Source organism: Salminus brasiliensis, chromosome 20, assembly GCF_030463535.1.
Source record: "Salminus brasiliensis chromosome 20, fSalBra1.hap2, whole genome shotgun sequence".
Classification (NCBI taxonomy): domain Eukaryota; kingdom Metazoa; phylum Chordata; class Actinopteri; order Characiformes; family Bryconidae; genus Salminus; species Salminus brasiliensis.
Window position 1 is genome coordinate 30,396,643 of NC_132897.1, and position 22,718 is coordinate 30,419,360.

At 39.2% G+C, this 22,718-nt stretch overlaps 1 protein-coding gene across 9 annotated transcripts in view; it reads left to right on the forward strand.

Moving 5' to 3' along the window:
• The window catches only part of LOC140542395 (ankyrin-1-like), a 106,692-nt gene that overhangs the window by 70,252 nt on the left and 13,722 nt on the right, over window positions 1–22,718 (forward strand). For 7 of the 9 annotated variants that reach the window (XM_072665336.1, XM_072665339.1, XM_072665338.1 and 4 more), the window contains 15 exons: window positions 5–120; window positions 297–521; window positions 640–794; window positions 1,015–1,226; window positions 2,939–3,143; window positions 4,461–4,557; window positions 4,682–4,910; window positions 9,417–9,545; window positions 9,661–9,780; window positions 9,889–9,973; window positions 10,674–10,748; window positions 11,006–11,137; window positions 12,360–12,515; window positions 19,157–19,817; window positions 20,288–20,627. In XM_072665336.1, the coding sequence (XP_072521437.1) occupies window positions 5–120; window positions 297–521; window positions 640–794; window positions 1,015–1,226; window positions 2,939–3,143; window positions 4,461–4,557; window positions 4,682–4,910; window positions 9,417–9,545; window positions 9,661–9,780; window positions 9,889–9,973; window positions 10,674–10,748; window positions 11,006–11,137; window positions 12,360–12,515; window positions 19,157–19,817; window positions 20,288–20,627 (2,937 nt within the window). The remainder of the gene's footprint in view (window positions 1–4; window positions 121–296; window positions 522–639; window positions 795–1,014; window positions 1,227–2,938; window positions 3,144–4,460; window positions 4,558–4,681; window positions 4,911–9,416; window positions 9,546–9,660; window positions 9,781–9,888; window positions 9,974–10,673; window positions 10,749–11,005; window positions 11,138–12,359; window positions 12,516–19,156; window positions 19,818–20,287; window positions 20,628–22,718) is intronic. The other 2 variants (XM_072665337.1, XM_072665344.1) reach the window with 2 other exon arrangements.

Genomic DNA, 22,718 nt, shown 5'->3' on the forward strand with positions numbered 1-22,718 from the left:
ACAGCAGCACACACCTATTCCAATGCCCAAAGAGTATGATGAAGACTCTTTGATCCCCAGCAGTCCAGCCACAGAGACTTCTGATAATGTCAGCCCAGTGGCCAGCCCAATCCACACTGGGTAAGTGAAGTGCGGATTATACAATACTGTACAGTATTGAATGTTGGATTACTTCAATGTTTTTTTTTTACCAGATCCAGCACAAAGACCTTTAGTGGCAGATAATTGCACTGACCATACCTGCTCCCATAACTGCAAATAAATCCTCCCAGTAATTAGCTGATTTCTCTTTGTAGCTTCTTGGTTAGTTTTATGGTGGATGCTAGGGGTGGCTCAATGAGAGGCAGCAGACACAATGGTCTGCGCGTCATCATCCCACCACGGACATGTGCTGCCCCCACTCGCATCACATGCCGCCTGGTCAAGCCTCAGAAGCTGTCCACTCCACCTCCTCTGGTGGAGGGTGAGGGGTTGGCCAGCAGAATCATCTCCCTGGGTCCAGCTGGCATGCAGTTCTTGGGGTAAGTGTTGAGTCTTAGCCAGTCCTCATGAAGCATCTTCCTGAAAGCAACCCTTGAAACTAAAACAAATGAAATCCTTGAGCCTTGAAGAAACCCTTGATCACTGGTTTCTCAACAGGCCAGTGATTGTGGAGATCCCTCATTTTGCCGCACTAGGTCGGGGAGACAGAGAGCTAGTGGTATTAAGAAGTGAAAATGGTTCTGTCTGGAAAGAGCATCGCAATCGTTATGGTGATGAGGTGCTGGAGACAATTCTGAATGGCATGGATGAAGGTGCGTGATTACGTATAGTACTCATCTAAATGGAATGATTACTAATTTACTGGTTACTAACCTAGTAAGTAAGCCAGTCTCTGGTTAAATTTAGCATTAATTTATCATCCAAGTGACCTTAATCCATGCATCACAAAGCATTTTTCCTTCCTTTTGGTTTCTGTGGAGAAACTGTTCAGCAAATATTGTTTTAACATTCCATCTATGCTCTCTTACTCAGACTTAGAAAGTCAGGAGGAGCTTGGGAAAAAGCGCATCAGACGCATCATCTCCACTGACTTTCCCCTATACTTTGCCGTGGTCTCACGCATCCAGCAGGAGAGTGAACTCATTGGCCCAGAAGGGGGCCATCTGACCAGCAAAATTCTGCCCATGGTTCAGGCCAATTTTCCTGAGACGGCCGTCACCAAGCGGGTTCGTCTGGGACTGCAGGTGAGCTGGGAGGATGAGAAGGAGGAAGAGGGAGGACGATGGTCGCCTTAACAGGCAGTGCCTGCCTTGTTTTACATCTTCCCAGATTTTAATGCTACCGCTCCAGTTGTACCATGTTACAGTGCTGTCAATCTTTCCTTGTAAATAAAATGATATTTGAGTCAAACAACTATCCCATAATATCATATTAACCTTTGAAACTTTCCTGTGAAACTGAAGGAACCCCATTGTCATTTCATCAGACTGGTTTTGTGCAGGGCTTTACACCAGTGTTTCAGGTGTGCTTACTGTATTTGAAAATATTGTATTGTGAGAAAGAAAGTGCACTGGATTGGTTAAAAAAGAATGTTAGAGGATATTTACGGAATGAAGTGCAACATTTTTGTTGGTGTTTAATTGTGTATTTATAAATGGAGGAATGGTAAGAGTTGCCATTCCATGATTTGACATGGCTTTAACTGCAAATCCTGCTCGAGGCTAGCATTTGTATGTCAGATATTTACTATCTGAATGGGATCACTTGAAATGATGAGTAGGCATTTGGATGCAGATACATACTAAATTGATAACACTTCAGTGACTGTTTAAATGAGCTCAAATATTAATGAGCCACCTGTATGTGTAAACTATGCTATATTGGACCGGCAGAGAGGATTTTTATCTGCATATTAACGTGTCTTTATAGGTTTTGTCGAAAGTTGATGAAAGTAAGAGTAAGTGCAGGGTGACTGAACCAGGCTGCATGATGAACAATGGGAATGTGCCTTTCTTGTAACTACATATAAGTAAGCTCTTGAATGACTGATAAGAAATGACTGATGCTTCAAAAACATAAATACTATGCGTTTGAAAGTGATTGACACTAACGTAATTTCAGTCATTTGTTTCAGTCAAGCTTATAAACATAATTACACTGGGTTAAAAATCATGCATTCTGTTTTTATCCTACTGTAACCACAGGCTCATACCAAAGTTTAGACTTTTTACTAACAGTATTTCATCTGTGCACTTTTAAAGTTAGTTTTCCTTTATTTTTTAACCCTGCTGAACATTCCTATTCAAAAGACAGAAATATAATTGACTTTAAAGGTGAATATAGTTTATATTGTACTTTGAAAATACATACAATAATTTCATATATACTATAAAGCTTTATACTAATACAGGGTCTTAACACTTTTCTATTGTGTTTCTGTTAAATAAACTATTTCAGATACTTTTAATGAGATTTGATTCAATGGAAGCTTTTGTAACACTTTTTTTTACAATAATAAATATTCCTGTCTGACCAGATCATTTGTGTCCAGCTTGCTATTCTGTTTTGATCTTGATTGCCATCTTTGCTGATAACATTAACATATTGATGTCTTCTCTTTTGTCCCTCTGCTTCATCCTATTTTTTCCTTTGACCTTTCACCTTCATTTCTTTTGCTGTATCTATTTTTCATTTCACAATCAAATTTCACATATTTTGTCCTACCATTTCCTCCCTTTTATTCATTCCTTCCTTCCGACATGCTTAAACTAATTTATGCCTGCCTTTCCTCTTTAAATGTTATACTCCTTTGCTACATATGTCCTGCTTTTTTCTGCATTTGCATTGCTCTTCCTGTCATTTCATTTTAAACTGCCCCAATATTACTCCATTTTCATTTTCCAAAAATGCCATGCTGCTACACCCTCTTCCCTTTGCCTCCATTCCTGGTGCCCAGGCCCAGCCAGTCCCTGATGAGCTAGTGGCTAAGCTGCTGGGTAACCAGGCCACCTTTAGCCCCGTGGTGACTGTGGAGCCGAGACGCCGCAAGTTCCACCGACCCATTGGCCTGCGCATGCCACTGCCCCCATCCTGGAGGGAAAGCCCACGGGACGCTGGCGAGGGTGACACCACCAGCCTTCGCCTGCTCTGCAGTGTCATCGGTACAAGGCTGCCCTGAGAGGAGCACTGGGTTCTGAAAGCAGAGAAATTAATTTTATTTCAAATATTTTATATTTAGAGGCATATTTAATTTTGCTGTTATGTAATAGGTATATTAGAGTGTAATCAAGATGTTATTAATCAAGATGAGTTATTATCATTGCAGCATGTATATGTAATGACCATTAGTGTGATCATAATGACAGTTTTCACTTTTTAGAGAAAAAATCTTGGACACAAACCAAGGTGTACAGCTACTATGCATTGCACACAGAATATATGTAAACAAATAAAAAGTACAGCTACAGTACATATATGTAATTAATAAGGTACAGCAGAATGGTTGAGCTACTACTGTTTGAAAAAACTGCTGTCTTTTTTGGAAAGGGAAAACAGATAATTTCCCCTAATTTAAAAATCAACTCAGCAAGGTGGATCAATTCACCTATTAGAGATGCTTATGCTTTTAGAATTGACCCCCAAACGTTTGCATGGTCAGAATTTTTGTTACTGTGAGAGGCTAGATAAATAAAAGGTGACTTGATTTCCAAAGAGAAAAAGGTTAAATATTAAAAACTGTAACATACTTTAATACAGAAAAAAAACTTTATGGGCAGTACTTAGTAACCCCTTTATGTCTTTCAATTCTTGTTTAAGGGATTTTCACCTATTCTTTCTTGAAATGGACTTTAGTTCCATGAGATTCTTGTCTGTCTTGTCTGCACTGCTCTTTTGAGTTTGTGCCCCTTTCTTCCAGAATTTGCTGGTATTTAATTAAATAAATGTTTCCCTTTAATTAAATAAATGTTTCATTTTCCACTGGCTGCAACACAAGCACAAAGCATGATTAATTCACACCTGTGCTTTAACAGTTGAAGAGGTGTTCTTTTCAGGAAATTCTGCACTTCTGCTCAATGCTTCCAATAAGCTCTATTTTAACTTCATTAGTACACAGGACTTATTTCCAAATCAGACGTCTTAAGATGTTTCTATGGAAAGGTTTTCTTCTAATCACTCTTTCTTCCTTCTGGGGAATCAATTATTTTGGAGTGCTAGAAACCTGGGAGTAGCACATGGCTAACAAGCTAATTAAGATCTATGACCCTAGTAAGAGTTTTCTGAGAGCTTAAATGCCTTATTTTAGTTCATCTTATACAACATCTTCAACTATTCACAGTAATAAAAATGTTTACCACGGGTGCCCAAACTTCTGCATGCCATTGTATGAGTTAAGATTTTTCAGTTAACATTATTGAATACATTCACAGAATATATTGCTGCATTACATCAGTTAACTTCAGCCACATCTACTTTTTTAGGTGGTACTGCCCCAGCCCAGTGGGAAGACATAACTGGCACCACCAAGCTTATATATGCCAATGACTGTGCCAACTTCACCACCAATGTGTCTGCACGGTATGTACATGAGGATCAAATCTTTGTAATCTTTGTAAAACTACTGTCAATGCTTTTATGCAGTTATGCAATTTCGACTTCTCACACTTTTCACATGCTTCTTTGCTTATTACCTTTTTTGCAGTTTCTGGCTAGCAGATTGCCCTCGAACTGCTGAAGCGGTTTCCTTTGCCAACCTACTGTATCGTGAACTGTCAGCAGTGCCATACATGGCCAAATTTGTGGTGTTCGCCAAGATGAATGAGGTGCGGGAAGGCCGTTTACGCTGCTACTGCATGACTGACGACAAGATGGACAAGACCCTAGAGCAGCATGAGAACTTCACTGAAGTGGCCCGCAGCAGAGACATTGAGGTCAGAGACTTTCATCCAGTATGTTACGATTAACCAGAGGGCTTGAACTGAATTAAAAGTGTTGCTGTTTACAAAGCTGTAACTGATCAAATGCAAAAGGATGCAATGGACACAGTGAGTCTTCAATAAAGACATAGAGAATACAGTAACACATTTTTAAACATTCATTTATCCCCATATATGGACCTGAAGCACTGCATAGACATTGTGTTTCCAGTTTATTCCAGTTAATGTACACATTAAAATTATGATGTTTTCAGCATCATGTCATTTTTATTATTTATGCATTCCTTTGCCTTAACAACAGTGCCAATCTTGCCAGGTAAAGATTGCACTAATCGTTGAAGTCTCTGTCCATGTTAGCCCACTCTTCCACAAACTTGGAGTTTCTTTCTGCTCATTTGAATATTTTCACTGCTATTTTAAATTAAGAATAGGAAATTCTGTGTGTTATGATGTGGTACATTATCATGCTTGAAATGGCTATTCAAATGTAAATGTACTGTATCCATGAAAGGATGAACCTGACTGGAAACAGTGTACCGATACTAAGTGACGTGTTTCATCCATGTTCCACACTGTATCACATTGCAACCACTGGCCTATTCATACAAGATGACTCCATGGTCTCATGTCCATCATGCCTAATTTTGATCCCTTTATCAGCATGATGCAGGATAATCCTGGATTTGTCTGACCACCCTTGTGAAAAGAAAGTATACTTAAGAACACTGAAAGTGTATTCAAAATAGGCAAAGAATACTAAAAGTACATTTTCTATTTCATACACTTTCTCTGTATTTACATAAAATGTATTTTAAGGAATACATTTTAAATTATACTTGTGTGTTTATTAGGAAAATATATACAGTGGAGGAAATAAGTATTTGATCCCTCACTGATTTTGAAAGTTTGTACTCTGACAAATAATTAAACAGTCTATGATTTTTATGGTAGCTTAATTTTAACAGTGAGAATTGGAATATCAAAAAGAAAATCTAGAAAATTAAATAATATTTAAATAAAAAATAATTTGCATTTCATTGAGGGAACTAAGTACTTGATCCCCTAAAAACCATGACTAATGTTGGCTCCCACAGACCACTGACACACCCTAATCTCAGTGAAGTCGTTAACTGCATGAGAGACACCTGTCCCAAATTGTCACCTGTGTAAAAGGCCACCTGCCAAGAGACTCAGTGACACGCCAACATCTCCACTATGGGCAAGACTAAAGAGTTGTCCAAAGATGTCAGGGACAAAATTGTTGACCTACACAAGGCTGGAATGGGCTACAATGCCATATGTAAGAAGCTGGATAAGAAGGTGACAACTGTTGGTGCAATTATTCGTAAGTGAAAGAAGTACAACATTACTGTCAATCGACCTAGGCCTGGAGCTCCATGAAGGCTCATGTCCAGGCCCACCTCAAGTTCGCCAATGAACATATTAATGACTCCGAGAGAGACTGGGAGAAGGTGCTGTGGTCAGATGAGACCAAAATTAAGCTCTTTGGCCTCAACTCAACTCAACGTGTTTGGAGGAAGAAATATACAAAATATGACCCTAAGAACACCATCCCCACCGTCAAGCATGGTGGTGAAAGTATTATGTTTTGGGGGTGTTTTTCTTTTAAGGGCACAGGCCAACATTGACGGGAAGACGAACGGGGCCATGTATCGCAAAATCCTTGGTTGACAACCTCCTTGCCTCTGCAAGGGCACTGAAAATGGGTCGTGGATGGGTCTCCCAGCACAACAACGACCCAAAACATACAGCCAAGGAAACAAAGAAGTGGCTCCATAAGAAGCATATGAAGGTCATGGAATGGCCTAGTCAGTCTCTTGGCCTCAATCCCATAGAAAATCTATGGAGAGAGCTGAAGCTTCGCGTTTCCAAATGCACGCCTAAAAACCTTAAGGATTTGGAGATGATCTGGAGAGAGGAGTGGGCCAAAATTACTCCTGAAGTGTGTGCAAACCCTATAAAAAAACTACAAGAAACATCTGACGGCTGTGCTTGCCAACAAGGGTTTTGCCACCAAGTATTAAATGATGTTTTACGAGGGGGTCAAATACTTATTTTCTTTAATTAAATTCAAGTTAATTTTTATTTCTCATTTCATGTTTTTTTTTGATATTCTATGTGTCAAAATAAAGCTGGTATAAAATTATGAGACGTTTCATTTATTTATTTATTTATTTTTAAGTCAGTGGGGGATCAAATACTTATTTCCTCCACTGTACTGCTGAACATACTAAAACATGCAAAAGTACATTAAACTACCATGTCAACTGAAGTGCATTGTTTAAAAAATATATTTTAAATAAAATGCTTTTAAAATGCATTAGTACAACAAATGTATTTAATTGCCATATCATTTAAGTGTATGGCTTAAGCTTGCTATGTTTTAATGCAGCTTTATAAAAATGTATTTATGTCTTACCATATTTAGGCACTAGCATGTATTTTATTATCATGTAATCTGTGCCTTCTATTTGGGCAGTGCAACCTTGATGAGTAAAATTCCTTTCCCATTTGGCTTGGCACAGTATGTAGTCATCCCCCTGATGATACCCCCATACATGTTCATATAATCTATGTTGTGGTATATTTGCCTGGTCTTAGTGTTGACGGCTGTAAAAGCAAGTTACCACTTTATTTCCTGCTGTGTAGCTTTATGTTGGCTAAGTTGACCCCTCATGCACATCAATTATGGCAATTATGACATCTGTTTTTTGTGAAGATAGTAATTGTTTATATGTCAGTTATTAAAAATAAGCTAATTAAATTTATAAACACCACAAATTTATATTAATAATAAATAGGTATATATAGTGAAAATTAAATATGATTTAAAGCGCACTTAAGTATAGTTGCAGTATATCTTAAAGTAGCATGGAAGTACACGCAATATGTGCATCAGTACACAAAGTAGTATATTTATCATTTTAAGTGTAATAACAATACTGTTTTAAAAATACATGTTTAAATCTACTTAAGCACTCAAAAGCACATCATAATGCTTTTAAGGTGTATGTAAACTTTGCTTAATTACAATATACGTTGACATACTAAGTTGAAATACATTTAGAATATATTTAAATATGTCTAAAGTTTTAATGCTAAAAGTATGCACTTTTAAAATTAAGCCTACTTTTAAAATATATATACTAAAAAAACTGTCATTATCCCCTTGAGACAAAAAAAATGCAGTGTTTCACATCTTTCTGCTTTGATCCCTCTGATTTACAATTTTTTTTTCTTTTCACACTACTAGTAATCCTTCAAAATGGATACAAAAAGCCTAAAGGGACATCCATATGGGGAAGGTTACCTGTCTTTGAACTGTCACACCACATTCAAAGTCACTTTTTTATCACCTTTCAGCACTCAAATACTGTTGGTAGTACTGCTGGTCTGCCTGATTCATGCCAAGATTGTAGTAACAATGATTTGCTGAGAACATAGGACATAGTGACCTTGGCTCAGCAGCTGTAGTGCTTCCCATTCTACTTTTCTAATGAGAAACAAACTGTGTGTGCACAACTGACTGCCTGTGTCAGCAATGGCTACAACATAAAGTAGCTGAACTACAACCCATGAATTTGAACTTTTTTCACCTTTCAGATGCTTTCCCAGGCCTTTACTTAATTGATAAATTTTTATATTTTTTCTTCCATGATTTTGTCCACAACAAATGTACAGCCTTGGTGTTCCTGTTAAAAAATAACTAGACATTAGAAATGAATGGGTGACATATGCATGCAGTGTATAGCACGTTTGAGGTGTGGATCGGGGTGAAACCAGGCAAGGGAATTTCTTTAGGATGGAGACTATTCTTAGAAAAATAACCTCGTTCTGCAGTTTTTTAAGATAGTGGCAACCACAGCTACAACTACTGAGCAACTACTTGAGACACCATAGCAACCATCAGGGAAACCATAGCCATTGCCTTACAATCATCAAGCAACTCTAACATGTTTTTCTTTCAGGAAATGTATTTTTCTTGTTGTTACAAAATCATAATGTTAATTTTGTTCAGGAACATAAAATGTTATTTTTTGCCATAAATAAACAAATTAAACTGCTTGTTAAACTTTGACACAAAGTAGTCTAGCACAACATACATAGCACAATATGCTTTGCACAATATGAATTAAAGCTGAAAGTGTAGGCTATCACCACACTACTTCATTTCAAATCCACTGTAGGCATTTACAGAGGCTAAATTGCAAAAAACATGTCACTGTCAAAAATACTCTTTGACCTAAGAACTAGAACCTAGAACCTAGCTACTGAAATTGCATGCCTGAAGTTGTCTAAATTTCTAAAAGTCTTAAAAGCCTTCGAATAAAATATGCAAAGAACAAATGTGTTAGTTGTTAGTAATACTTTTTGTATCATCTTACAAATGATCACAGATGTTACAGTGATTCTGTTGAAATGCATTAAATTGTATTATCCTGATGGCACCGTTTGACCATACTGTTACATTGCTCTTAGGTGATGGAGGGCATGCCTTTACACTTGGAGTGTTCTGGTAACTTGGTTCCCATGCGGAAAGCCACGCAGCAGCCCAGATGTTTTAGCTTTCAGGCCTTTAGAGACAATAGACTTCCTGTCTCTGTGAAGGTACGTGTGCATTTGCCTAATTACCTTGACAATGGTTTCTAATCTCTTAATTATTCATTTCAAACAGGTCCTGATCTTGAATTCTTGGAACATTGATTGTTTTTGTCTTTTCCAGGTCAGAGACAGCAGTAAAGACCCATCTGGTTTCTTGTCCTTTTTGCGCAAGTCTACAAAGTATGAAGATAGCCAACAAGTACTCTGCAACCTTAATATAACCATGCCACCATGCATTAAGGTAACCAAATAGATCCACCAACACTGTTATGCACTCCCATTACCCATTCAAGCAATGAGGTACATACACTTGCTTGAACACTATATAAGCACCATTCTCTCATATCAGATCGTAGGGGGTGAAGACCGAAGGAGAACACTTACCCCTTTGGCCCTTAGAGAGAGATACAGTGCTCTTAATGAACCAAGTATGGGTAAGAGCATTCCTGCATATAGCTCTCATGCATGTCTCACATCCATAACTCACACTAGGGATGGGCGTGGTTATTTAAACATAGATATCCAAACTTTTAGTACTTTATTTATTTGGGTTTTGTAATTAATTATCATTTTTAAATACATTTTGATCAAATGTGTGATATAGAACCACAAAGAATATCTGATTACAGGATATTGTGTCATATGTTAAAAGTGGTGAAGAATGTAGTTGTTTTCTTTGCTTCTATTGAGGGCCCATTTCAAAACACATACATTCAGTTTTTATTGGCCTGTTTATGGCACTATGATGGCTTCACACAAGCAACATATTATAGTGTAGTATTAACATGGTAACAAAAACATTCCTTGTCTTACAGAATAATATTGCTGTCCTCATAAGTTTAGCAAGTTAGCATCGTATAAGCCAACACACTGGATTTCCTTTTTTACTCATTTGTGTGTCTGCCATATTTGTTCAGAATAGTATTAGCAGTACAGTATAGTATTTTTATTGTATTGATTTTCTTGATGAAATATCTGAGTACTATGAAAATGCAGATATTCAAATAGTGGAAATGGTTAAATGCCCATCCCTAAATCATATTGCCTTTGCTTGATTAAGCTTTGAAAATGATTTTGAGTTTTAGCATTATACAGTGCAGAAAGCCTGAGCCAATGATGGTCTGATTTCTGCAGCATCAATGAGCGCCATGGAAAGGACGGAGTTAAAGATGGCTTTAATAGCTGAACAGCTGGGACTGAGCTGGGCTGGTGAGTGAATGTGTGTGAGTCTGTATGTGTGAATGCTTATCAAGGTATGTCTTATCAAAACATATCTGGAGGTCCATTACTCCTTTATGTATTTATCACAGAACTGTATCTAACAAATCATATTGTCTAAAACATTTTTGGTCCAAAACCGGTCATTAATAGTAATTGTTAGTAACACAAAACTTGATTACACTACAAGCATCATAACTAGACATGTAAAAGTTTACAAGCTTCATTCCTCTCCAATCCCTACACAGAGCTGGCTCGAGAACTTCAATTCAGTGTGGATGACATTAACAAGATTCGCGTGGAAAATCCCAATTCACTCCTGGAGCAAAGCTCGGTACTGCTCAACTTATGGGCTAGTCGAGAGGGCAAGAGAGCCAAGAGTAAGTTCTCAGTCAACTGTAAAAGCACACCTAAATTTGACTTTTTTTCTCTTCAAAACCAAAATTCCATGCCACTGAGCAAATGTTTACACTAAATAGGCAAAATATGAACTTTAATAGGATTTAATTGTTTAATTTGAATAAACATTCACTATGTTTTGGGAATTTTCTTACAATTCCCATATATTTAAGCCACAGTTTGTCACATAAGATAAGAGATAAGATAAGATAATCCTTTATTAGTCCCACAGTGGGGAAATTCTCAGTGTCACAGCAGAATATAGCAAGACACAGCAGGGATAGCAAGACACTCAGTTACAAAAAATGTAGATAAATAATTTACACTATATACACAATATAAATAAGAATTTAAAAAAGCAATAGCAATATTATTTACAGGTTATTGCAAATGACTCTTAAGTGCACATGTGGGAGGGGGGTATTGCACATAGTATAGTATAGTATTTCTAGTAATATATATATATATTTACACAGTTTTCCTTAGATAAGCTGTTCAAAGTTTGCTTCTTTAGTTAGCATACGCTGTCTCAAAACACATTAAGCTGTTAAATAATCATGAAACATAAACTGATCTAACACAGATCTATAACACTAGAAAACAAGCTGGAATAGTAGCAGCAATCCCAAAGTAATTTTTTAGAGAACAGCTTATTCATACTGCAGAGATTGCAACTCAAAGTGGTTTTGGACAAGTGGGATTATTCAGACCAGCTACATGCAACAAATACTTGTTAGCTATGTTAGCTTTGTAGCTCTAGTACAACACAAAAAGAAGCAGAATTTGCATACCAAATGTGTCCTGTTTGGATACTAACTCCTTTTGGCCTAGGTGAACAATTTGGTCATTTTTACCTGTTTATGTGTTGCTTTGCTAATTCAACCAGGTTTAAAAAGGTAATTCAGAGTGATTTGATCTGACACTATTAAACTCAGATTTGTTAACAATAGTGGTGATAAGAACCAGAGGTCGCAATGTATAGTGCAAATATAGGCAATTTAGTTGCTAACTACCAGTATATGGCCTCTGGTTATATGCATTTATAAATGGGATAATAGTATTAAGTATTATGAATTGAGACAGGTGTTTGTGACAGGTGTTTGTTTTTTTGTATTTGATGTCCGTATGTATTCTGTCATGCAATTCTATCTCTCTTGCTCTCTGTTTCTCTGTGTTATCTATACGTACTTTCAACTGCTGCAGTGGAGAGCCTGTTCATGGCTCTGAAGAGCATTGATAGAATGGATATTGTAAACATGCTGGAAGGGCAGGGCCAGCAGGCAGGTCAGCAAGGAGGCCATGAAACATCAAGGCGTAGACACAATGACAGAGACCACCTATCTCCTGGCATGACAAATGGTAAGAGATTCTTCAGTCCCTTGTCCCTCCATAATGCCCATTTTCCTTGTCCTTCGTGAGCCCTTTCCCCCCAAGACTAGGCTTCTCTTCTCCTCCAGCTAACAGCTGCTCCATTCCCCCTCTCTGTTCTAACTGCTGATGCCTGACAACCTAGTTGAGAACTTTCACTTTTAATTAGTTCTGCTGTCACCAGGACCAGGACCAAGGACATCCCTATAGCCCGCTTATCAGTTTGATGCTGATCAACTTCCATTGTCATTATGTTTGTATGACTTTGATTTGTGAAATAAGCAAAGAAATGAAAGCTGTTCAAAGGTGATCCACTCCCAGTAAATTAAAATACATGACCAGAGGTTCTAGTTCTGTATTAATTCATAGTTATATGTGATATAGCAGTTGTGCCAACACTGAAGGTTCTCTCGTTGTGCCAACATGACAAATATGATTAGGCTCTAATACAAATTGTTATGGCTATTAAGGTACTGTATGCAGCTTATTACTGTAATGTAATGTATCAGTAACTTTCATCTATCTCTTCAACCAAAAAATATATGAAATATAACATAAATCATAAAACAGAGGCTTGGTGTGTATTTTAAAAATAGTTTTGTCAAGAAATTAAATCCGCATTTTTCCCATTACCGGATGTAGTTCATCAGCCAAGATGTTTGATGTCCAAAGTTTGCTTTAGCCTCACAATGTAGTGACATAATATAAGCATCCCCTTATACCTGCTTACATTATGCTAGTTGTTGAAGTATAAGCCTCAATTACATGTTAGCTACATTAACTACAGAAGCAAACTGCTAAACATGTCTTTGCTAATTAAATCCATTTGGGGTCACTGGAAAATATGGGTACACCATTTCACCATATTATTCCATAAAAACTATTCCTTTAAAAGAAATACACATCCTTTTCCTCATGACGCCTCCTGATGCCTGTATGAAGGTCATTACAATTACCTGTGAGTTCACCGTTACATCCTAAATGGGTCATTCTGCATAAACCTGTCACAATCTGGTCTGCCTCATGTTTGTCAGGGCCAGATGTGGGACAGTCTTGTTCAAAAGGAGAACAGGTAGTAGCAGGAAGTAAATCTCCAGTACAGGCTGTGTTACGATGTTGGAAAAGGTCAGTTGTAAGAAGCATCCATTTGGTGTCATGACTTTTTGTCTTCTTATGAATTTCTGGTGGTCAATTTAGGAGAAAGCTAATTGTAACTTAAGGTGATTTTCAAATTTTCAAGTTCTTCTCAAAGCCATTTGCCATTACTCTAAGTGGTATGTACTACAACACTGAAAGTAAAAAAATAACTATTCTGACTAAAAATAATTAGTCCATGAATACATGTCCCATTGCCATAGTAACAGTGCCAAACTTGTCACTTGTTACACAGTGTTACACCAGCCTCTTGAGACTGGTCCTTTTTAACCCACTCTTGCACTCTAATTGGGTGAGAGTTGTGCGCCTTGTTTACTTTTCATTTTCTTTTTCAGATTGAGAACTGAGATTAAGGTCTGGTAAATTTGCTAGTCAGTCAAAGTGTCCCAGTGTTCTATCATGTCTGTTGAACCTGTCTCACAAAGATTTTAACCTCTGCTCCCTACAGCTGTTATTCTGGAATGTGGGAGTGTTAATGTTGCGTTGAACATTAAACACAAAGTTGGTGATAGTGGACAGGAACCATCTCCTTACCTGATATCCCTGAGCCTGTTATTATAGCAAAAGAACAATTAGCATAGTATTAGAGTGGAAATCAGGTATATGGCTATTTTATTTGTCCAAGATTTGTCCAAGCTTATGTACATGACAGGCTTCTTCAGTTCTTGTCCTGAAGAGCCAAGTACACCTACTAAACCAGACACTTAAGAGATGAATCAGGTGTGTGTGTGACAGGGGAAATGTGCTGGATAATGCCCCTGCATGGCCTGATTTTTAGAACCCTGGTGTGACTTACAAGGTAATTAAATAGGGGAAAAAAGGGTTCAACACCCATTGACATCTGTGCTACTTAATTTGGAAGTTTGTCTGGACAAATTCTTCCACATATGTAGATTAGAGAGTCTTTTTTACATTTACATTTGTGGTATTTGGCTACACTCGGATCCAGAGTATAATAGTACTAGTGTTGCCCTGGACCATTAATGTAGTGTGGTGGGCTTAAGAATCGAAACCTGGTCTGACACTGGGAAGGCTCCTCACTACACTACACCAACCAGTGTCTTTTAGATTTAGACTTGTTAGACTTATAAATTACATAAATAATTAACCTTAATTCACCTTAGCACAAGTAACAAATTAAATCCTCAACTCACATAACCTGAATGCATTTATCCAGAAGATTTAAGAACACATACAATTTAGACCAGTTAAATGTTTACTGCCAGTCTAGACGAAGTGCCATCCCTCTTCCCTTTGACCCCTGTCTTTGTGTTCTCTGCACATGTCTTCTACAGCCCAGCCTCTTCCTCCTACTACTCCTCCTTCTTCTCCACACCTCTCCAACCTTTGACCTCATACAGACATCATGTTGACCTCTGGCCCTCATCTCTTTATCTTTAGACCTGTTAGGTCTACATTTTTACCTCTTCCCTTTTCCCCCCACAAAACACACCACCTTTCTTACTGGTCTCTTTTGTGATAAAAAAAAAACAAAACAATTCCCTCTTCACTAGCTGTATATGCAGTGCCCCCTGCAGGAGGGAGGTGTTTCTGACTCACCCTGTCACCTTCTGTCTTTGTCTTCTATTTCCTCTTTCTGTCTCTTATTTCCCTGTCCTCTCTCCTTCTATCTTTCTATTCTGTCTCTTTTTCAATATCTTTCTAATATAAACCCCTGCTCTCTCCTGTCTTCCTACCCTGATGCCTGTATGCATGCACATGAGGCTTGCTGCTGTTGTGACTTTTCGCTAACCCTGAATGTGCATGGGGAAAAGAGACACTAGTGGATGAATTCTAATCAGGACATTTGAATATCATTTTGCTTGAAGGGCTTTAACCGAAGGGCACATTTACAGCATCTGACATCATAAGTCTGCTGAATGCTTATGTAAACAGTGTATGCTGACATATTGTACACTAGTTGCCAGTTTGTCAGGTATATTTCACTTTTCTGCACATAGTTTTTCTATAAGTGTATCAGGCCCAGCAAGATTACTGGGTAATTGTGTGTATTACTGTATATCCCCAAGTGCACCTAAATTCTTAAAACCATTTGTTTCTCCTAATAACCATGTTTGTACATGAGTATGAATACCCTTTAAAGATTTAAAGATCATTCACTTGTAAAGGTTTTTTAAAAAGTATTTAAAAATCTTCACACTCCCAGATCTCACAAAAATGGTTCTTTATAAAATCCAAAGTGGTTCTCTTATGGCATTGCTCAAAGAACCATTTGTTGCACCTTTTTGTGGTTTATGTTTATGGCAGATAAATCAGGGCCAGGGCCAGGGGATGAAGTTAATGTAGTATATGTAGAGTACTGGTCATGTAAAACTACAGACATGTACACACCATTTTTTTGGTTCTATCTTAGTTAAGACTGTTCTTTGTGCCTTTGTCATGTGTGTAGGTTGCAAAATTCACATGGGAATGCCCTTCAAATAAACTGCAAACTTGCATGCTGTACGTTTTGCATGTGAGGCTGAGCTTGCCCAGCATGGTATGTAGTGTATTCACTAAAAGCTTTACGAGTGCTCCTGTTAGGGTGAAAAAAGGTGTTGTTCATTACTATGAAGCTTTTTGGTCATTGTATCACCCTGAAGTGAATGTTGTAAAAGCCCCTTTCTTCATATCTGCCTTTTATCTGTGACTGATGCATCACCAGTCAGTCTTGCTATTCCTTGTTATAGAACTTTAATACTTTTTATCACAACTACTCCATTAGCTAGTGTGTTTTTTGTGCTAGTGTCTGTTCTATATGTTTGTTTATGTCAAGTCTCTTTTGTGAGTTTGTTGTTCAGTTACTTAATGCTTTTCAATGCATTTATATATGGATTTTGTGTTTTTTTTATATCTCTGTGTGTGTTTCTCTATATGTGTGTGCATGCGTCCCACCAGACAACAGGGCCCATCTGTCCTACATATAGCATCACAGATGTAACCATACAGAGAAATTAATCAGAACGGACAGAGAATACATTGTAAACACACTCGCAAAATTAAATGCTGCATAAACAGAAACCTTAAATTTAGGCCACGCCCATGTTCAGATATTTTGAACAATAAACAAATGCAGATAATGGCAATTATCCTACACCCCTAGCATCTATGTGTATACACACACAAACCATCCATGAATGTACATACTTTCAATGATTCACATGCAGACATGCTGTATCCACAAATTAATACAAGTTAAATGCGTGAGACTCACATCTATGACACAGAACTATAGAACATTGAGTTCAGAGAACTCTGCAACTAACACTAGCACCTTGATGAACACTGCAACCTCTGCCCTTTTTTTGTAAGGCAGATATCAGTGGTGTCACATCTTTTGATGCTGAGTTGCGACCAGCTGGTGTCACTAATATCCCTTGCGCACTCAGCGTATTCCAAGCCTGTGATATATTGTGTTACACTCATGGCCTGCTTTCAGATACACAGTGGCACAAACATTATAACTGTCCTTCATAAATAAAATATTTGTAGGCAACCCTTTAGCAACAATCTCTGTTTGAGTGTGTGGGTGTGTGTGGGTGTGGGTGGGGGGTGGTGGGGATAAAGAGAAAGACGGCATATGGAAGGGTTGAATATCCAATGCACAAAACCCAATGTTAAGTAGTACCTTCATTGCTATTTATTTATATTCATTTATATTTCAAATGTATATTATATTTGCTCAAATTCTAATCCAGCATTTTAAACATTTCTACAAATTCTAGACTTTTAAGGATTCATGTAATCAATACTGATTTACTATATGAACATACTGTAGGTTACCTGTAATAAAACATTTTGTAATATGTTTTATTACGTTAAAAACAGCTCAAAAATGTCATGTGATTCTGTTGTTGCCACGTTGTCATAGCATGCTATAGGCGTTTTTACAACATGTACCATACTGTGAAATACCAGCAACTTTGCAAAGTCATGCAATTATGAAGGGAAGCCAATCCTTTCACTGAACTCACATTCCAGGGCCATGTGGTAAACAAAACCTTCTGGTGTGTAGTGGGAAGAGCCTTATCACCACAGGGCTGTAAAACAGGTCAAGGGATATAGCCAAAAAGGTCCTTTGCTTTTGTCAGGATAAGTGTTGTGTCACACAATACACAAAATGCCTATCTTGCACTTGTCTACCTGATTAAGGGAAAACCTCACCAGTCTTTCATTGTTTTATATACTGGCCAATAAAAAGAGTGTAAGGGGGTGTAAAAATATTTCTTAACAGCTACTCAGCCATATCCCTGAAGTTGCATTAATTTGAATCCATATGGACAACACTGAGGTCTTTGCTGCAATTTGCTGCCATGTCTTGGGGATGTTAACATAGCAGAAGATTGTAGGCCAAACTACTGCCTTTATTTTAGCTCTGTGCTCTGAGCTAAAATAAAACAAAGGTGTCCACATTCCTCAGGTTAAAACAACAATAGACATGATTGAATCACCCCAGTGGGTAATCATCCCATCTGGGTAAGAATATCCTGGTGAAACTGGTCAACATTTAATATGATATGGGTTTGTAATTTTCTCATCCCATGCTTTTTCACGTGTATGCATTTCTAGTAGTGTAGTGACTATCTAAAGGTATTTCAGAAAACAGCTTGCTTATTTCAAAACCTTAAACTCTCTGAATCTCATTAAATCTGAATGTTATTAAATGCTTCACCATCATGAATTCATTGTTAAATCTAGCTAGATAGGTTCTCTTTTATTCATTCATTAATTCTTTCACTCATTCATTGGTGTCAGTGGAAAAGAATTAGAGCCATCCTTTATTAAACCATTAGTGCCTGACTAAAAGTTTGCTTGATTTTTCCCTGGGAGTCGGAACAACTTCGCTTTCAGTTGCAAATAATACAAAAAGCAATAAAAAACAAATAAACATTGTTCTCAATAAGGACCAACAGGTGTCCAAGATACTTTATAGAGTGAAAAAATAAGGACTGAATGTAAGTATATGGTTGCCTGCATGCATGCTCTCTAGCCTGACATTAACAACAAATGATATGACTCTGAGAATGGACGCATGAAAGCGTATGCACGAATGTGTGTGAGTGGGTGGTGAGACTTTAAAGGTCAGTAGGGATGTCTTTGCTTCCTGGTTGGTAACTGACAAGAACTATTCCTCTTTCATTTACACTGATAGGGCAGTATGTTCTTCTACCTGTAAGGGTCAGCCAGCGGAGCAGTGCCGGAATTTTATAGGCCATTATGTTGTGTATTCGCCACTGCCCCCGCTGCCTGCACTCCTGCTGCTGGCTGCTCTGGCTTGCAAGAACCTTACCACCCCTCCCTTTTCCCATCTTCTCCCGTGACCCCAGGTCATCCTTGCTTACCTTGTGATCCCTTCCCTTCCCTTGTCCAGAGCACATCCCTCCCAGGGCTGTAAGGAGGGGATGGAATGGGTGGTGGCGGGGTGGGGCGCAGCGGGGGGGGCCTGTGTCAGTGTGCCTCTCTCTGTGTCGCTCCAGGTTATGGGCTGGTGGTGCAGGAGGAGCTGCTCTCGCCGGCCTCCATGCAGTATAGTCTGCCCTCACCGCTGGGCCACGAGCCCTATTGGCAAGAAGTGTCGAGCATGGAGTGCGCGCCCATCGCCACCACGGAGGAGGACACCCTCATGGAGATGTCTGAGGTGCAGGTGTGGCCCTCGGGCAACAGCCCCTCACTGGTGACTGTGGAGGACTCCTCACTCGAGTGCAGCAATGCGGATGACTCAGAGGGCCTGCTCTACGGAAGCCTGGGGAGGCCAGGGTGTGTGACGCCAGGCGGAGGACGTGTACCCGGGGAGTTGGGAGGCACTGGGGGACTCAGCGGCTCCATCGAGCTGCTGGAGGACCAGTCCATTGGGGCAGACTCCGAGCACAGCACTGCTGCCACCCCCAGTACAAGCGGAGGGGTCAACATCAATGGGCTGGACAGAGGTCAAAGGTTGGAGACGGACGAGAAGGCAGAGGGGCCTGCAGTTGATGCAGGCAGGAGCATTTCTGGAGGAGCCAATGGGGGGTTGGGAGGAGGAGGAGATGGCACAGGCTTAGAGGAAGGCTTGTCTCTCGTTACAGGGCAGCAGAGGGTTTATGCTCGAATGAGTGAGTCACCTGGGCTTAGCCGAGTGGCTGATCGCAATGGTGACAGGTAAGCTCACAAGGTTATAATTTTTTCTAAGTTTCTAAACTTATATTTGAATTTTACTTTTTTATCTTTAATTTGTATCGTTTTTATTTTGATTTATTTTGGCAGGCTCTGTGCTTACAGTGGGCCAACATCTTAGTTGGGAACTGACAATCTTACTAAAATTACTTCATGTGGTAACATGCAATTGAACTGGGTTTATTCAACTCAATGAAATTGTTTAAATTAACCACTATTTAATTCAGACAGACAGTAAAAGGTATTATGTATTATTTACAAGTAAAAAAGGCAGGCCCAAGTACACCATTACACACATTACTTAATAGATGCTTACCATCACAGTTTTCCTTTCTCCAGTTTGCTCAGCATCAAAAATATTATAAGACTACAAAAGCTTTAAAGTTCAACTTAACTTATTCACATGAACATTTCTGAACAGAAGTCCTTTCAACATTTCATGTTTCCTCTTTAAGGTCAAGTGGAGGTTCCTTCCTTTCCTACCTCCAGGACCAGGCTGGCCCAGGATGGCACTCTGTCCCAGATCCCATGCAGAACTGGGTTGGAAACTCTCAGTCCCCAAGTCCAAGGCAGGCTATGGAGTCCATGATGTCATCAGTGCGGGCAACAGTGGATGGAGATCCAAATCAATCCCACTTGTCCCAGGAAGCCTTGCTCCAGCCAGTGCGGGATATGGGGCACTCAGAAATCCTGAGGGGGCATTTTCGAGGAACCCAACCTTTCGAGAAGGGCTTAGGCTTCCCCCACAGAGTACCTGAACTTCGAGGATGGGAAGAAATGCGTCTTAGAGGACAGGTAAGAACCCGGCATTGATTCAGGAGAGGCTACACACATTCAAAGTTTGATTCATAATGAACTCAACCCTCTCTGTACATCATCACTTTCTGCACTTTTTTGTGTACAGGAAATGTAGGTTTTTTATTGAGTCTTATTCTGGGATCGAACTGGTGACCTTCCAGCCACAAGGCTGCTATTTTTTTGACCCTCAATCGTATGAACATTGACCCTCTTGTTGAAAATTAAAATGTTGGCTTTATGCTGATAAGCCATGTGCAAGTTAGCAGCACACGTTCCAAAAAGTTTACTCCCACTAAAATCAGACTGAAACACGTCCACATTATTTTTTGGTTGGGAGCAATAATCATTCTTTTTTTTTAAAGGCACAGACTCAGTTACACACATATACAGTGGGGAAAAAAGTATTTAGTCAGTCACTAATTGTGCAAGTTCTCCCACTTAAAAAAAGAGAGAGGCCTGTAATTGACATCATAGGTAGACCTCAACTATGAGAGACAAAATGAGTAAGAAAATATCTGAAAATCACATTGTCTGATTTTTAAAGAATTTATAAGCAAATAATGGTGGAAAATAAGTATTTGGTCACCTACAAACAAGCAAGATTTCTGGCTGTCACAGACCTGTAACTTCTTCTTTAAGAGGCTTCTCTGTCCTCCACTCATTACCATGTATTATCATGTATTAATGGCACCTGTTTGAACTCGTTAACAGTATAAAAGACACCTGCCCACAACCTCAAACAGTCACACTCCAAACTCCACTATGGACACCAGAAACAAAAGGACACGAAGGACACCAGAAACAAAATTGTAGACCTGCACCAGGCTGGGAAGACTGAATCTGCAATAGGCAAGCAGCTTGGTGTGAAGAGGGAGCAATAATCAGAAAATGGGAGACCTACAAGACCACTGCTAATCTCCCCCGATCAGGGGCCCCACGCAAGATCTCAGCCCGTGGGGTCAAAATGATCACAAGAACGGTGAGCAAAAATCCCAGAACCACATGGGGGGACCTAGTGAATGACCTGCAGAAAGCTGGGACCAATGTTACAAAGGCCACCGTGAGTAACACACTACGTCGCCAGGGACTCAGATCTTGCAGTGCCAGACGTGTTCCCCTGCTTAAACCAGTACATTTCCGGGCGCGTATGAAGTTTGCGAGGGAGCATTTGGATGTTCCGGAAGAGTATTGGGTCTTATGGTCAGATGAAACGAAAGTAGAACTGTTTGGTACAAACACAACTCGTTGTGTTTGGAGGAGAGTGAATGCTGAGTTGCATCCAAAGAACACCATACCAACTGTGAAGCATGTGGGTGGCAACATCATGCTTTGATGGGCTGTTTCTCTGCAAAGGGACTAGGACGACTGGTCCGTGTACATGAAAGAATGAATGGGGCCATGTATTGTGAGATTTTGAGTGCAAACCTCCTTCCATCAGCAAGGGCATTGAAGATGAAACGTGGCTGGGTCTTTCAGCATGACAATGATCCCAAGCACACTGCCAGGGCAACAAAGGAGTGGCTTCGTAAGAAGCATTTCAAGGTCCTGGAGTGGCCTAGCCAGTCTCCAGATCTCAACCCCATAGAAAACCTTTGGAGGGAGTTGAAAGTCCGTGTTGCCCGCCAACAGCCCCAAAACATCACTGCTCCAGAGGAGATCTGCATGGAGGAATGGGCCAACATACCAGCAACGGTGTGTGCCAACCTTCTGAAGACTTACAGAAAACATTTGACCTCTGTCATTGCCAACAAAGGATATATAAAAAAGTATTGAGATGAACTTTTGTTATTGACCAAATACTTATTTTCCACCATTATTTGCAAATAAATTCTTTAAAAATCAGACAATATGTGATTTTCTGATTTTTTTTTCTCATTTTGTCTCTCATAGTTGAGGTCTACCTATGATGTCAATTCCAGGCCTCTCTCATCTTTTTAAGTGGGAAATTGTACAACTGGTGACTGACTAAATACTTTTTTCCCCACTGTAAGTGTTCGTAGATGATCACTACTCACCAACACTGACATACACACACAACCCAAGAAGGACACAAGAACCAGCTGGTACCAGATATAGCACCTGTCTCTC